The sequence below is a fragment of the Gossypium arboreum genome, chromosome 5 (assembly GCF_025698485.1).
Source record: "Gossypium arboreum isolate Shixiya-1 chromosome 5, ASM2569848v2, whole genome shotgun sequence".
In the NCBI taxonomy this organism is placed as follows: Eukaryota; Viridiplantae; Streptophyta; class Magnoliopsida; order Malvales; family Malvaceae; genus Gossypium; species Gossypium arboreum.
This window is the reverse complement of record NC_069074.1, coordinates 5288482-5305723: the sequence shown is the minus strand read 5'-3', so window position 1 is coordinate 5305723 and position 17242 is coordinate 5288482. Positions and strand designations below refer to the sequence as shown.

General features: G+C 33.1%; 4 protein-coding genes across 6 annotated transcripts; 2 read left to right on the top strand and 2 right to left on the bottom strand.

Annotated features, from left to right (window-relative positions):
* Nucleotides 1-336: 336 nt before the first annotated feature.
* On the bottom strand, nt 337-3807 carry LOC108453021 (probable pyridoxal 5'-phosphate synthase subunit PDX2). Of its 2 annotated transcripts, XM_053028311.1 has the most exons (8): nt 3510-3807; nt 3293-3420; nt 2336-2423; nt 2114-2187; nt 1232-1423; nt 911-1008; nt 641-795; nt 337-518 (listed from the first exon to the last, which is right to left on the bottom strand). In XM_053028311.1, exons 1-7 carry the CDS (start codon nt 3562-3564, stop codon nt 669-671), a joined length of 762 nt encoding a protein of 253 aa, XP_052884271.1. In that variant the 5' UTR covers nt 3565-3807; the 3' UTR covers nt 337-518; nt 641-668. The 2 variants fall into 2 exon arrangements, with proteins under 2 accessions (XP_052884271.1, XP_017606386.1); XM_017750897.2 differs by having other exon boundaries at nt 337-795; nt 3510-3806.
* Nucleotides 3808-6065: 2258 nt separating this feature from the next.
* LOC108450096 (serine/threonine-protein kinase GRIK1-like) lies at nt 6066-10655 on the top strand. Of its 2 annotated transcripts, none has more exons than XM_017747558.2 (12): nt 6066-6593; nt 7226-7520; nt 7720-7794; nt 7876-7920; nt 8173-8247; nt 8371-8458; nt 8543-8667; nt 9044-9139; nt 9573-9639; nt 9743-9858; nt 9976-10054; nt 10156-10655. In XM_017747558.2, exons 2-12 carry the CDS (start codon nt 7230-7232, stop codon nt 10314-10316), a joined length of 1218 nt encoding a protein of 405 aa, XP_017603047.1. In that variant the 5' UTR covers nt 6066-6593; nt 7226-7229; the 3' UTR covers nt 10317-10655. The 2 variants fall into 2 exon arrangements, with proteins under 2 accessions (XP_017603047.1, XP_017603046.1); XM_017747557.2 differs by having other exon boundaries at nt 7141-7520.
* A 2229-nt stretch (nt 10656-12884) lies between these two features.
* On the top strand, nt 12885-13763 carry LOC108451018 (zinc finger protein ZAT9-like). The gene has a single exon (XM_017748756.1). The coding sequence runs from the start codon at nt 12885-12887 to the stop codon at nt 13761-13763; it is 879 nt and encodes a 292-aa protein (XP_017604245.1).
* Nucleotides 13764-14322: 559 nt separating this feature from the next.
* Nucleotides 14323-17242, bottom strand: LOC108451017 (calcium-dependent protein kinase 17). The gene is made up of 8 exons (XM_017748755.2): nt 16135-17242; nt 15892-16035; nt 15651-15803; nt 15449-15564; nt 15182-15349; nt 14945-15072; nt 14740-14836; nt 14323-14608 (listed from the first exon to the last, which is right to left on the bottom strand). The coding sequence occupies exons 1-8, from the start codon at nt 16820-16822 to the stop codon at nt 14504-14506; spliced, it is 1599 nt and encodes a 532-aa protein (XP_017604244.2). The 5' UTR covers nt 16823-17242; the 3' UTR covers nt 14323-14503.

Genomic DNA, 17242 nt, shown 5'->3' with positions numbered 1-17242 from the left:
AACTACGCGACACTAACTTACAACCTCTAAGAAGCTTTAAAAGCAATAACGTTGTGATCAACCGTCTTATAATTTAGAAGTATTGTGTAATTTATAAACTTAACCTTTTAATTATTAATAATATATATTGTACCAAAAAACTGTTAATACTCTAATCAAACATTATCAACGACAATTTTTTATCTTCGCCAATAATTTTAAACTGTCCACTCTTAACGAAATAAAGAACTCCAAAACCGAATTTACAATGCTGCCATTGTCAACCTTGCTGTTACAATAATTTCATCTTCCCGTCACCATTATTTTTATTTTCAAAACTCAGATTGTGGCTCAAACTTTTCAGAAATCCTTACCCCCAACCATTCCCCCACTTCTGTGAAGGTTAGGTAGCTTCATTATATTTTTAAGAAGATCGTATATTACACACAAGTATGTACCCAACATGAATACCAAAAACATATGAAATATCAGGGTAACAATAGATTATAATTATATAGTGATATGTGCATAAAGGCCACCTAGAAAGAACAAAAATTACTTGTCAAATAGAAACTTACCTTATGACAAAAAAGATTAAACATCTGCAAACATGGAGGAAACAAAAGGAAGAAAATGAAAATAAAAGAGAAACTGAAAATACTTGAAAAGAATCTCATTGATGCCACTGATTATCGGAATATAGGAAGATCATATTTTGTTTGTCGGTCAGAACTTGAAGCCGCTTCACTGACTGCAACAGTGGTATTCGAGGTTCCCTCTCCGACATCTCTTACCATCTTTAGAAAGTAACTATGCCTGCACAAGCAACCATTTACAACCTTGACTTAGCAACAAAAAAAGAGAAACATTTAAAACCCCAGATCATGAGCAAAATTGAAGATTTTAAAGGATAGTTAACATCTCTTTATACCATCTCGTATCTGCAGTCAACTCAGGGTGGAAAGCAGTCCCCAGCAAGTTTCCTTGCTTTATGGCAACTATCACTTTCTTTTCAGGCACAGCAGACTCCTGAAATACCCAAAATTTTTAGATGACAAGAACCAACATAGCTGAAGTTAAAGACAATGAAATAAACGACGAAATAGGTCTGCAATGAGATATTTGGAAATGTATAGGCAAGCATGATCGTCAAATCTAGACTCATTTAGTTGAAGGAATGTCTATAAAATTTCATTGTTTTACTTTCGACCATTCCGATGAAGACGGATTCAATAGATGAGTGCCGGTATACCTCTTGAATTTCAACAGCTGAACTTGAATATAGAACTTTATTTGATGGGATAGGATAATCAGCAAGCACTTCAACTTCTGGCCCCACTTCAAGGACAGCAGGAGCTCGGATGAAAACACCACGAAATGTCTCAGGGCCACCTTCTTGGGAGGCAAGTTCTGGCACTAAGAGCTCAGCCTCAAAGCTTTGGATCTAAAAAAAGTTGATTTGTTAAAAACAAACAATTTAGTTCAATGTTAGAAGCTTAAACCAAAAGGATAGGAGGAGTTGAAATCTTCTTCATAACTTGAAATTAATTTCAGTAAGTGGAAGAGGTTTCTACTTCCTAGATATAAAAACAGAAAAAGTGAAAAGCTAGGTATGTGAAACCTTCATGACAGAAGGTTTTCTTAAAGTCTGTATTTCAGTTCTTGAAACTGACAAGCCTATTTAAGTAAATTTATCAGCATAAATGGGAATGGAAAAAAAGTTGATATCTTCAAGTAATAACAACTCCACCAACATGCAAAGCCTTATGTCATGATATAGAATGTGACTCCATATCCTAGTGAAATCAGTGAAAGCAAGGTCATTTTTTAGACTGCTCTGATTCTTCCCCTACCCATTTGACATAAACATTTTTAATACATCCATACATCACTATAACATTATCATACCCATAGTCATTTAAGGTTTTGGACCCATTTTCTGTGAGCGGTCTTTCTTCAAAGAACATATTTGTATCTTAAAATGCTGATTAGCAAACATGGAAGTTCTGCAATTTCTCTTGGATTCCAATTTAACTAAATGCATGTCTTTTGATTCAATAACAACGATGCAATATAGCACTCTATGCACTTTAAAAGCATCATATGTAGTAAAACAGAAGGCATATGTACTTACCTGACTCCCAAAGTAATTTCTATGGACAGTGCAATTCAGACCCCCAACTAATTCCTGTCCTCCTTCTTTCTGTCCTGAAAAAGTTGCACCACCAATTTCAAATTCAAAACTTTTTGAATGATCTCATTTTGAAAAACTGCTTGCTGCAAACTGTATACACTCTACAAATTTAATATGCAGAATCTAAAACTGGAGGAGGCTGAGGGGAGAACAGAAACATACCAACAGCTTTGTTTGCCAAAAATATAAGACCTGCACAAGTCCCCCAAACCGGCTTCCCCATTTGCACAAATTCCCGCAGAGCTGGAAACTGACCATAAATGAAAAAAGAAATTAACCATATAAATGCAAAGGAGACATTTATCAATGTTCTCAACTGAGAATGCTACGACAACTGCTGACTCATCTAAAATGTTTGGACCAGTGAGTGCATCGAAACTAAAAATCAAGATCAAGATGGGATTGGAAAGTCCAAATCTTTTTCATCTCCAGCAATAACACACGGGAAATAAACGCATTGATTTTGTCAGTAACTCTTTGCAAAGAACTCATTTGAACACTATAAACAACTCAAGTAAATTAGGTTTAGAAATTCTTTGTTAATGAGCAAAGTCTTCAGCTATATATATATATATATCCTTTAAAAGATTTAACAGTGCCAAACTCATCCTCCATGCATCAACCCTTTTTCACAGATCAAAGAAGGTCAATCGTGAGTAGCAAAGCACCTCAAAGTCCAAAATAGCCAAGATCAACACCACCAAAGTAGCCCTTATCTTATGCCGTTGCCACCTTTACCTTCTAATGACTAAAGCAAACAATAGAAACTAAATTTAACATTCATGATGATAAATTCCATGAATTTATATTACCATGGAAGATCTTTGTTTGAATTATAGCTTCGTTCTAATTATTAACTCATTTCTGATCAAAATGATCTCAAATCTTAGCAGTTATTTTTTGCTTTAACTACTAGCAAAAAGCAAGCAACAACAAAACAAGCGAAAACGGCGTCTTGGGTCATCCATGTTTTTTAAAACCAGGATAATGAGAAAACAAAAAGAATCCAATTTTCTCGAAATGAATCAGAATTGAATGGCTTATAGTATATGACTAAAGCTAAAACAAACAAATATATATATATATATAAAAGATGAAAAAGAGAGCGAGAGAACATACAAGATTGTGGAACTCAGCAAGCTTAGCCATGGTGGTGCTTTCTCCACCAGGAATGATAAGAGAGCTGATACTTTGAAGCTGCTCTGGCTTCCTTATTTCCACTCCTTTCATTCCTAACCTCCTTAGCGCTGCAAAAAAAACATATAATATAATGTTTTCAGCCAAACATAAAAAACTGATGAACAAAACAATTAGAATATCAGTGAAAGATTATTGCCTGCTATGTGTTCGTTAAAAGATCCCTGTAAAGCCAATACTCCAACCACGGCCATGCTTATTTCTTTCACTCGACGAGAGAAGCAGAGGCGTCGAGTATTTGAATTCTTTTCTTTCTTTTTCTTTCTATGCTTGTATTTTATTTCTTCGGCAGCCGAAATGGTAACCAATCAAAATATAATTGAAAGTTAAAAGGAAAAAAAACAAAAAAAAAAAAAACTGGAGGCTATTGCGCTGTTGGCGTATTCACCACCAAACCCACCGCCCACAGCTACACCAAAATATTTGGAAAAATGAAAAGGAAAAGGAAAAGTAATAGTAAAAGTAAAAAGTTTTTCACTTATTATTTATTAATTGTTATTTTCTTATCTTTGTTAATACTATTATCAAAATAATTTATATTAGAATAATCTTAAAATTTATAATTTTTAGACACCATTTAAATATTTTCACATCATCTATTTTTAAAATAACAAAATATTATTATATACTCATCTAAATCTATTATCTTCTCTAACTTAATTTATTTTTAATTAAATTGTTTAAGATTTTTAAATAATAAACAAATATATATTTTTATTTTTGTACAATCAATTTGTTCAAAAAAGATTAGTTTCTAAAGAGGTCGACTTTTTTTCCTTTTTTTAAAATTGTTTTATTTATTTTTAATTTTTAATTTCCATTTTCTAACTTTTAATCAAATAACATGATTTATAATACAATTAATGATGGCTATAATTTTTCAATTTCCTACTAGTTTTTTTTTAATTGTTGGTTTCAGTTTTTCTTTTATTTTTAATGGTTTCATTTTTCTTTTATTTTTAATTTTCCTTCTCTATTATTTTAATTTTTAATTATTTATTTCAGGTTTTTCCATTTTTTTCTTATGATCTTTTTCACCTATAATTCTAACATATTTGTTTTTTTTTAAATTAAAATTAAATTAAATTAGAAAAATACCATATATAAATAAGTGTATAATATTTTTGCATATCTTTAAAATTTTATGGTATGGTACTGTTTTATTAATATCTAAAAACTACACTTGTTAAAATGATCTTAATTTAAGTTATTTCTTCAAATATTATAGTGTAAAAGTAAGTAATTTTTTAAAAATTTGAATTTGATTTAAAAGTAAGAGCTTTTTAATATAAAAAAGTAGTTGGTTTCTTATGCTCTACTTTATTGAAGCTTTTACATATTTGAATTAAAATTTTGATACCATTCTTTAAATAAATTTTCTTGCTAAAGCATGGGTAATTGAATTCTTCTATTCAACTAAAAGGTTTTATTTATGTTGTATTTAAATATAAAAATCGTAAATTAATTTAATGCTCTTTTAGGTAATTGAACAATACTATTAAAATATGTTGATGTGATTATGGTGATCAATAACATTATAAGTACAACACATAGTAATTTTATATTTTAACACATGAAAAAATTAAAATTTATAAAAAATCAAATTTTTTCACAAATAGGGAATGAAGTTGGTTTCTAACATGTTTCCAGGCATTGGCACTGTCTTGCTAGTTGAATTGTGGGCGGTATCTGATGGAGTTGTTCCTAGCCCATTAGCCTTGTTTAGGAGCATCAGCGAGCTGGCTTCTTGGGATTTTTTTAAAGAAGCAAATGAAGTAGTGAATAAAATGTCGAAGATCATTGATGCTGGATTTTGTGGGATGAAATTAGTGGTTATGACTTATGAGTAGGGTGAAGTTTGGGTCGGATTTCAATAAAAAATTAGATTTATTTATAGGTTTAGATTTGATTCAGTTCGAAAAATAAATTTAAAATTTTGTCTAAACTTTACTTGAATAAAAATATTAAAACCTAAACTTGATTTGATTTACTTGCATTAATTTTTTATATTATTATTTTTATATAAAAATAAATTAAAAAATATAATATATCAAACATATAAAAACAATAAAATAAATATTTTTAACAAATTAAAATAAATTTAAAAATTATTTATATTTAAATAAATATAATTTATCAAATAAATACTTTTAAAATAGTAATAAAATTAACAATAAAATAATGGTAATATAATAATAAAACAATATCAAAATCATGACAAAACAGTAAGAAAAATAATGAAAACAACAACAAAAAGTAATAACTTTTTTGCAAATTTGTGCTAGGCCAGCACTAAGTCCAAAAAACTTACTTGAGGCCTGGTCTATTTAAAGAATGGGTATTATTATTTTTTATTTAAACTCATTTTTTAACTCTATATTTTTACTCAAACTTTCTTACTTTTCTGATATGATAATCAAGTCTACTAAAACTATTTCATGAATCACCAATTGATGTTCTGTTAGCTGTCCAAGAGGATTCGGGGGCCGCAATTGAAACTAGAGTTACTGAGATGTAATATAAAGGCTTTGATTTATATATATATAAAAAACCATTAACTTATTGATGATATATAAAATATTTGGAATTAAAAGTAAGGAGAATAAATTTCAAAAATCTGAAAAGTACAAGGACGGGGGCATGATTAGACCTAAAACTTATAATCTAAAAAATTTACACTTTAAAATATAACAGCGAGTTTCTAAAATTACCCTACTGTAAACATAAGGCCTAAAAGAAATCGTTTTCCTGTTCTTTTATTTTTGTTTTTGTCGACACAAGTAGCCTTTCTCACTTTGTGAATTCAACCCCAAAAAGCAGAAGCAAGAAGAAATCGATAGGAATTCGAACTTTTGATTTCTCTGATTCGTGTTTTGATTTGGAAAAATAGAAACCAAAATCGTCCCTGGGTTTTTCATGATTCAAATTTCTCTGTAATAGGGTTAATCAAATTCCCCCTTATCTTCTTCTTCTTCGTAGTGGTTCATCTTTTACGATAGAAATCAAATTCAAACATAGGCTTTTTTCTTAATTATTTTTTAGGTATTTATTTGGGAAGAAAAAAGGTCCACGTAAAAAACTGGAGGTTTAGCGATGTTGTGTGACGATAGTAGTGGGTTTAATGTTGGAAGTTGTTCCTTTCATTTGGCTGAATGGCATCCTTTGGAATAGTAAAGCTGATCAGGGCTTCAAGCCCTCCTTCCTCCTTTTTTATTTAAATCAGGTACTTTTTAACTGAATTATATTTTAGGTTTCCATTTTACTATTTCGAATTAATGATTCGATGTTATATTGTTATGAATATTGTTTTTATCAAATAATCAAATAAATTGAGCCTAAAGTGAAATGTGGTATCGTATGTGTTCATCTCAGTTCTAATGCTTATTTGTTGTTTCATGAAAAAAAAGGGTTATATACAAAAGCAAGTAGCAATGTAGTTTAGGCATTAAAATATTAAAAACGAGCTTTTCTAATTGAATATTTGAATAATTTTAGCTTTTAAATGAATCAATCACGTCTGATTGCATGTTGCAATTTAGTAATTTTCTCATTTTTAATCAAATACAGTATAGGGCTTTAGCAAATTCAACGAAGTTAAAAAAAGAAAGAAATAAAAGAAAAGAGAAAGTAGTAAATCTAGTGAACTAATGGAGCACAAGTGTAATGTAGTCAGTATGTTTAGTTAAGTTGGTTTTAATATTAATCTGAAATTTCTATGGGCAATTTCTAGATAGCGGGTCTATTAATCTGGGCTTATGCTCTCTTTGCAGGTTCAAGATTTGTTCTTCATTTGTAACTTACTACTTTCAAGGTTTCAAGTGTTCTAATGTTTAGTAACAGCTTTTCATTTGCTAGAGCAATGGGCTGCTTTGGTTGCTTCGGCTTCTCAACAAAGCCCAAACAAACCACTAGGCCCAATTGCAGGTCAAATTTTCCACTGTCCCAGGAATTTTTGTTAGACGAAGAAATAGAAGAAGATGATGATGATTGTTCATATAATGGTGAGGTTACTCGCACTGCTCATGGAGATGAGGTTGAGTCTCTGGGCCGTGGCAAGCGTTCTGAAGAGATTTTGAGGTTCAAACTGAACAATGGATTGGTTTGCAGGCAGGTTCCTGTCAAGGAAACCAACATGATCGTACGCACAGAGGTACGTGTTGAAATGAGTTATTTGACCTCATTGTCACTGAATGCTATCGTGTATGTTAATATTGTTGTCTTGCAGATGTATTTCCAGCATGTGAAAATTCTTTTTCACCTCTTTATATTGTAATTATACCCATAAGTTTCATTTCATTGTTCCTGTCTCTTATGATTATGAAGTCATGAAATATTGATTCATTTTCCAGGATGAAAATGGGAATAAGATGATTAATGAGTATGTGAGGGAGTATAAGATTGGTTCTGGTAGCTACGGAAAAGTGGTAAGAATGTTGCTGAAAGTCACTTTTTACATAATTTTTCATAAAGGATTTAAATTTTAATTTTGTTTGCTTTTGTGGCAGGTTCTATATCGAAACAGGGTTGATGGGAAACACTATGCTATTAAGGTTAGTAGCTTGTTTCAGCAGAGAAAAGTGTTTCCTTCGAGTGTAAAATGACAGTAACAATTGAGAAAGAGTGCTTTCAGGAAATTCAGTTACATTTATTTGTTTAGAACCAGAGTTTTTAAAATTTGAGAAAGATTTATTTATTATGTTCTTATAGGTTAAGTTTGCTTTTGCACTTGGTGGATCTAGTACAATTTATGACAAATTAAGGTTCAATTTTCAATAATGAGTTACTTCTACATTGAAATACAGGCCTTTCATAAGTCTCACTTATTGAAGTTGCGGGTTGCACCATCCGAGACTGCAATGACTGATGTTCTTCGTGAGGTATTGACTTGATATTTTGTGTGGAGAGAACTGCCTTAGTTATCTACTGTTGACATTTGAAGCACCTTTTTTAAATTACTTTTTGGGATAACCACATATTTATAATATCCATTTCCCTTACAGGTTCTAATTATGAAAATTTTGGAACATCCCAATATAGTTAATCTCATTGAGGTGATTGATGACCCAACAATGGATCAATTCTACATGGGTATTTATAGTTCCTTTTTCTTTTCTTTCTCTAGCGAGTGATGTGCTTAAAAGAGTATTTGACTTAGCCTTTCATTTTGTTCAGTTCTTGAATATGTTGAAGGCAAATGGATTTGTGAGGATTCTGGTCCTCCAAGAGGCCTTGGGGAAGATACTGCTAGGAAGTATGTGCGAGATATAGTATCTGGGCTTATGTACCTCCATGCTCATGTATGTTTACAAAACCAACTTTGTGCATCATTTCGGGTCTTTCATTTTTTTTTTTTCCTTGCATGCTGTTTTTCCTTGTTTGTGTAAACACAAACACAATAATTAAGGTGTCAGTTTGAAGCAACATCCTGAAGAAGAGAGTTGGCTAGTTGTGAATTGTGATATCTATGATATATGTTGCAGTATGTCCCTGCATGTCTGATAATTTGTAATTTGACATTTAGATGAGGAAATTTATCAATCCAGAAACCTTTTTATTTTCTGTGCGGTGTATATTTATTTTACATTTTTATATCCAGCATCTTGTTTTCTGTGATAGTCCTGTAGACAATACAATTATTTCTGTGCTTACTTGGGTCTTTTCTTTTAAAAACAGAATATTGTGCATGGCGATATTAAACCAGATAATTTGTTGATTACTAGCACGGGTACAGTGAAGATAGGAGATTTTAGTGTCAGCCAGGTGTTTGAGGTAATGATGGTACTTCACTCATAAATATCCTCATATTTTGACGTGTGAATTTGTTCTATGTTTCTGCTAATTTTTTGTGTCATTTATGTTCTGTGCCATGTTTTAATTACTTTCCTCGTGTATCATATTTTTATCATGTAATTGGGTCATGTCCAGTATTGCCAGGCCTATTTAGTTTGATCTAAACTACAAATTTTGTGAATAGGCTCTTTTTCTTATAGAAGCTAGAATGCAGATGGGTCATGTACGTGTTCTTGATAGGTTACATGCAATTGAATTGACTAGTTTAGTGCATAAGAAGTTAAAAACTTTAAAAGGTTCATGTGTTTGATGCACATTTAAAAAGGTTTCGTTGAAAATTTTAACAGAATTTATACTTGTTATTCTGTTGGAAAGTAAGTTTTTACTGTTTTCAATCATTTTATTTTTATAGGATGATAATGATGAGCTTCGCCGATCTCCCGGGACTCCTGTTTTCACTGCGCCTGAGTGTTGTGTAGGTCAGTGTTCCCTCTGTTAGCCAAAACTATTCTCTAGCTTTTGGAGAAATAATTAGAGAACATATCATAAGCTTGATTTTACCATTTTGAAATCAATCAACAGGTTTAACATATCAAGGAAAAGCTGCAGACACGTGGGCTCTAGGAGTTACTTTGTATTGTATGATACTCGGAAGATATCCATTTCTTGGTGAAACGCTACAAGATACATATGACAAGGTATGGAATTTGATTGTTCCGTCTCTTGTGCACTTACTTAGCCATGCATGCATTCTCTCTGGTTGCTCTTTATTATGTCTCCCACAGCCAACAACATCCCTCATTTTCTTTCTGCAGATTGTTAATAACCCTCTAATTCTGCCAAGTGACATGAACCCAGAGTTGAGGATCTTACTCGAAGGCCTTCTTTGCAAAGGTTAGTGAAATCATTCTTTCTGAGCTCAGAGTCCTTCATACCCAACCATGGCTGTGCTATTCTTGATGGTTGTGAAAATGTTAACATTTGTTTTTTTTCAGACCCGAAACAGAGGATGACATTGAATGCTTTAGCAGAGCATTCTTGGGTTATTGGAGAAGATGGACCGATCCCCCAGTACTGGTGTTGGTGTACGCGTAATAGCTATTTGAGGGAAGAATCTAATGGGAGAAGCGGTACTCGGTTGACAGAAACTGACTAGATTATCTTCTGGTGTCAACATTTCAGCTGAGAAAAAAGTGAGAATGAAGCTTTGGGTGATGATGGATTGCCTTTGCACATGTTTAATACTTATATACGGAGACACAAAGGCAAAACCAGCGATGATTTGCATTCACATTATGAACAAAAAGTGGGCCTCAATGGGGACTATAAGAGACCATAGGATCTGACTTTTTTTTTTTAATATTCTTTTAGTTATGAAATTTTGTTTTGTGGCTTGACCTAATTTTTTTGGGGGGTTAATCTCTGTGTTTTCCCTAATAACTCACAGATCCTCCAGAGATTCAATTTAATTAGATTGTCATATCATGAAAGTAAATATCGAGTAAATTTGATGACTAGTTTGCTTTTACTAATGCAAATGTACCTTAATTACTTTCATAAGCAGAAAGTAAAACAAAACTGAGTTCTATTATGTACAGTGATCTGCTCAAATGATAATATTTAGGGTACGTTTGTCTACTAGGAAAATATTTTCCGGAAAATATTTTTCTAGTTTTTTAGTGTTTGTTTGCTTGAAAATAACTTACATTGATAAAACGTTTTCAGAAACACGAAAAAATGAGAAGGGATTTTAGGGAAAATGTCTTACAGATTTTTAATTGGTAAGACATTTTTCGGAAAAATTTTCTCCACTCTCATCATATTCTGTTAATACATACTTCATCTGGCTAAATTATGCATTTGAGTGAAAACTGTATAATTTAGCCAGATAAAGTATGTATTAACAAATATAGTTAAAATCTAGTTGGCACTTAAAATCATTGTAATTTATGTAAAAAAATTAAAATATAAATTTATTTATATATATATATATATAATAAATTCAAATAAACAATGAAAAGATAATACATTCTTAAATATATATTTATTTAATTTAAAACGGTTTTTATAAAATATTTTAGGAAATCTACCAAATAACGGAAAATATTTTACATAGATTCATCTAAACACCAAAAAAGTAAATCATTTCTAGAAAAGTAAATCATTTTCAGAAATTATTTTCTAAAAATATTTTATTGGCAAACAAACGGAACCTTATTCTACCATTCTTTTTCTTACAATAGAAATATGGTCCTTTCCAAATTAATACGGTTCTAGTTTGAATCACTATAAAATTAAGTCAAAAAAATTAGAGCAAGAGGAGGTAATGGATTTCAAGTCAACATTGCAAATTAATCTACGATAATAGGATTGAAGAAGAAAAATTGAAAATTGACTCCGAGAGATATTTGAATGATTTATTTTATGTAAGTTTGAAAACTACAGTTACACAGAATTTAATCGAATTTTTTTATTTAATATACTTTTAATTTTAATTTTTTATGATATAAAAATAAACATTTTATATAAAATAGTGAACTCGAAATTAAAGTTGGGCACCACCGCCCATTGGTTTCTTTAAACTGATTATAGATAATGCTCGAAATCCGAATTCAAGTCTTTCTTGGTTGGCAGTAGTGGATGTGGGGAATAGGAAGGAACATTGGGAGGTATAGTGTGCTACAAGCTGAGCTCTAGGCTATTTATGATGGACTCCAAGTAGCTTGGGAAGCTAATTGGGTAAATGTTATTATTGAGACTGATTGTGTTCTAGTTATCAAAGATGTTAATGGAGATTGTAGAGGACATTCAAACATGGATTTGATTTTGCGAATTCAAGAAATGTGCAACCGTGAGGGGAGAATGCTTTTTAAGCAAATACATAGAGACGCAAACTCTTTTGCGGACACTTTAACTGATCTAATGAAAGGTTTTCCCATTGGCGTAAGAATTTTTCATGTTGCCCCTCCTTTGGTTGATGGTAAGGCTATCCAACTTTGATCTACTATTAGCTCTTAATTGATACTTTTTATCTCTTCTTTACAATATATATATTTATGTAAAAAATTTGAAATTTTCTTAAACAATATTCAAAAATTATAATACAAAACTTATGTTGTTAAAATAATATTAAAAATTCAAAATATAAAATTAATATGAAAAACCAAAATTAAATTGAATTATGATGGTAAATTTAAAAATCTAAAAATCCAGTCCAACCAATTGATATCACCCTATAAAATAATACTAAGAATAGGGAAATACAATATCAAAATATGAAATATGTGTCATTAATTAAATCGTGACTTGGTTAATTATTGAAATAATATTAAGATTAGGCATGACTCAGTTAATTATTGGTCATATATATCGCGAAGCAAATGTAGAATTCCTAGGTCAGAAAGAAGTAGGTTTTAGCAAAGGACTTAATAATCCCTAAAAAAACAAAGGATAATTAAAAGTTACTTGTTAATCAAGCTTTCTTTAAATTTGAGTCAAGATACAATCTCCAAATCCTACCTCACTTGGGTTTGTCTTCTTCTGTAACTCTCTCTCCGTATCTATGTATATATATAGATACGCACGACACAGTCAGTGTTTTCTTCTTATCCTCTGATATATTTACTGTGGTAATTTCATCTTCTTTCCACTTTTATTATTCTCTGATAATGTATGATAGTGAAGAGGAGTTGAGGCAAGTGATTGCAGCGATAAGAGAAGTGAGATGGTGCCTGCGGACTCTTGTTCCTTACCTTTCTTGGGTGGCAAGTATTTGAAAACCCAGGATGCGGGAACCCCTCATGATTCAAGAAATAGTTTCTTTTGTAGATACTGCGGCAAAGGGTTCATGTCGAAGAGGGCCATGGCTGGCCATCTTCGGATCCATAGTCACCATCACCCCACCTCAAAAACTGAGCTCCAACAACAACAACAAGATGTTGATGATGATGATGATGATGATGATTTCTTCAGTTGTTTGGTTTGCACTGAAAGTTTCTCATCGATGAAGTTGCTGTGCCAGCATACGAACATCCATCGTCATATGGATTCGTCTCAAGAAAGCAATGTTATTTCAAGCGGAGTTGACACCGTTGTCAAACAAGGGAATGGCCCCCACACCATCGATTCGCTCAAAGACTTTAATTTCAAGTGGTCTCGAACTGGTAAAAGAGGCTCCAACAGAATCCCTAGCCAGGATGCACAGCCCTTGAAGTTGAGGGTGACACCCCCCCACATGGAGACAAGGAAAAACAAGAAGATGAAGACTGAAGATACCTCAATGGAGTTCGAACTAGGAGGTACAAAAAGTGCGAGCGGAGTGGACCCATGCCATGCAAGAAGATCAAGGAAGAATAAGGCGGTGAAAAGTGAGCACCAATGTGAGATATGTGGCAAGACTTTCGAAACGGGTCAGGCTCTTGGTGGCCACAAAACATATCATCGGGTGAAGAAGAACAAGGTGGAGTTATTGCAGCAGGGCAAAACCAAACAAGAACCCTGTATGATGACCCCAATGCTGTTGCCTCATCTATCTCAACAGCCTGATCTAAGTCATCCTAAGACCATGCTGGATTTTGATCTTAATATCCCTTACCAACAATAACTTTTTCTGCTTACACTATACCTTCCTTTTCGGATTTTCTTTATTCAATTTGTATAAATTACTATGTGGATTTCTTCTATAACTTAAATTGCCGTGCATATATAAGTACTTTATTGCTTCTATATTAATAGTGATTCTCTTAGCCATTTCTTATGTGCGTTATTATTATTTCTCATAAACTTTTAAGTTTAAATTATTGTGAAAGAGGAATATTTGGCATAAAAATCAAAACGGACTTAAATTGTATGTGTTGTAAGAGATGTCACTCATCATTTGAATTATCAAGATGCTAATTATCAACTGATTTATTTGGTGATGTAAGATTAGGATGTAATTATCAACAACTGATTAAGACAATGCAACTTTAATTTATTTTTGAATCTTTTCAATATTATCAGTTTATATTTTTTTCTTTTGATTTTTAAAAATGTGATTACAATGTTCATAAAAAAATTAAGAAAATTAATAATCAAAACATATCAATATTGATTTTCAAGTTTAATTCATTCAATTACAATAAAGAAAAATGGCCCTTTGTTTTGTATTCTCATACTACCTCTTTATACCAAAAACAAATAAATAAAAAATCCATTAGGTTTAGAAATCCTCAAATCCCCGTCAAACTTAAAATTTAAAAAAGAAAAACCTTAGCCATGTCCTAAATATTATCGTATCCTCTCCCAATTTTTCTCTTGATTTTGAATGGGAAATTACAATGCATTTGTATTAATAATTTTTTTTTATGTCTCGATATTAACAGATAATTCACGCCGCTTCTTGGTATGTGCTTCAGGGTTTCCTTTTCTCATCATTGCCACGAACTCATCATAGTTGATCCTTCCGTCCTATAAAAATGTGTCAAACGTCGTAAATACCATGTGTGAGTTAACCATGATTATTTTGAATGAAAAGGTTGATTCTAAAATGAAAAAGTTGCTTTGGTTTTACTTTCAAAATAGTAATATATATTGCTTACATTGTCAGAGTCAACTTCAGAAACGATTTCCTTAATGTTGGCGTCATGCATGCCATGTTCACGCAGAGCTTGCTCTAGTTCTTCGTTCGTGATGTACCTGAAAGTAGGCATATATACATATGCAGTTACATTCACCAGGTTAGAAAACAAAATTTCACAACGTAAAATGATTGGAACTAGATTTAGTGCTACTATATATCATTACCCGCTGTTGTCTTTATCAAAGTGTTGGAAGGCATGGTAGAGATGGTCTTCCCGGTCCATTCGGTTCATATGCACTGTGGCCGTGATGAACTCATCGTAGTCTATGGTTCCGTTTCCGTCTGCATCAGCCTATATAATATATATACATATTCATAGAAGTCAAGAAAATCAGTAGGTAAATATTTATCTTTTGTAATATTACGGAAAAAATAGAAATAGATGTTTGGAAATGACTTACAGCTTCCATTAGTTGTTGAACTTCATATTCAGTGAGCTTTGTTCCTTGTTTAGAAAGGCCTTGCTTTAATTCTTCGAGTGTTATGGTCCCGCTGTTATCGGTATCCATGCCCTTGAACATCTCCTTCAATCCCATGATTTCTTCCTCTGATAAACATCCCGCAATGACCTACGCAAGATTTTCCAGGAAAATTTGTTACCATTGTTTTTGGCAAGTCTAATCACTGAGATGTTTGAACTTTGAAATAATATGGATTTAATGAAATACCCGCAAAGCAACTTTCTTGAAGTTGTTCATTGCTTTAAACTGTTTGAGCCTAGAAATAACTGCGTTGTCAAGAGGTGTATCAGGTGCTTCACCATCCTCTTTGATCCATGGATGGCCTGTTTGCCCATACGCATACATATCTCATTAGAATCATGCTGGCTGAATTTTTTACAGCACAAAACAAAACATTGAGCCATCTTACTTAGAACCTGCACTGCGGTTAACCTCTGCTTGGGATCCGAATTTAACATCTTCTTCACAAGTTCCTTCGCTTGAGGTGAAATTGAAGGCCATGGATCGCTCGAGAAATCAATGTGGCCGCGTAATATTGAATTGAATATCCCATTTTCGGATTCTATCAACAAAAGTTGTATATTTTAGCTGCAGGAATACATTTAAATTAATTACCTGCAGGAAATGAGAATGCTAATATAACAACTTACCGGCCCAAAAGGGAGGAACACCAGATAGAAAAATATACAACATAACACCAATACTCCATATATCTGCTTCTGGTCCATATTTCCTCTTCAAGACCTCAGGTGCAATATAATATGCACTACCAACAATTTCTTTGAATTCTTCACCTGTTTGTTATAATATGCAAAATCAAATCAATAATGTTTGTTATAATCCATTAAATGTATCACGAGAGATGAAAGGAAGCATCTCCACAAAATAGGTACCAGGCTTGTAGAAGACTGATAGACCAAAATCTGTGGCCTTGAGAGGGGAATCTTCATCCTTATTCAACAAGAGGAAATTCTCGGGCTTGAGATCCCTATGGATGACCCCCATAGAATGGCAAGTGTGCACAATCTGGACAACCGTGCGAAGCAAGGAAGCAGCGGCACGCTCGGTGTAATGGCCCTTAGCAATGATCCTGTCGAACAGCTCTCCTCCGGCACATAGTTCCATCACCAAATGAACGGAATGCTTATCCTCGAAGGCTCCCTTGAGCTCGACAATATTAGACTGACCTGTCAAATGGTGCATAATCTGAACCTCCCTTCTAACATCCTCAATATCCTCCTTGTTGGCAAGCTTCCTCTTGGCGATAGTCTTGCAGGCGAATTGTTCCCCGGTGGACTTGTTGGTACACAAATGCGTAACCCCAAACTGACCCCTACCCAATTCTTTGCCAATGTTGTAGGTGGTTTTAATATCTTCCATAGGGCGGCCTAAGACGGGACCAATGGGGTTGGGCTTGTTGGAAGGCTTGGAGGAGATGCTTTGAGTAGGAGAAGCCTTGGGTGGAGAGTTGGGGGAGTCTTCATTCATGGAAGTGCTGGTATTCAATTCATTTTCAGGCCCGGGTTCTCCCTTTTCATCGGGGTTAGCGGCGGGGTCGCTGCGAGAGCATAGGTTCCCCATGGTGGAAGGAGAGAGAGAGAGAGAGAGAGAGAGAGAGAGAGAGAGAGAGAGAGAGGGATGGTGAAGGCCTTAAGCAAGGGGGAGATCAATTTTCAAGTTTAATCAAGGAATTAAGGTGTTGGTTGAAAGAATAGCGTAGACCAGCTTGGATTTTGGTGTAGAAATTGGAGGGACTGATGGTGCGGGGTTTTAGGATGAAACCTGTCTAACATTGTCTCGAAACAGTTATGGAGGATTGTCTTTCTAAATGTTGGAAATCCTTGTTTTCTAAACAATGGGATTTCTCAGCCTTATATTGGAAAACCGTTTTTTCTGTTTCTTGGGGACACCTCATTTCTTCTCATTTACGGGCTTTAATTTTCCATTTTCAACCCAATACCTCTCATCCACCACAATCCATATCAAGTAACCCACCCCCCT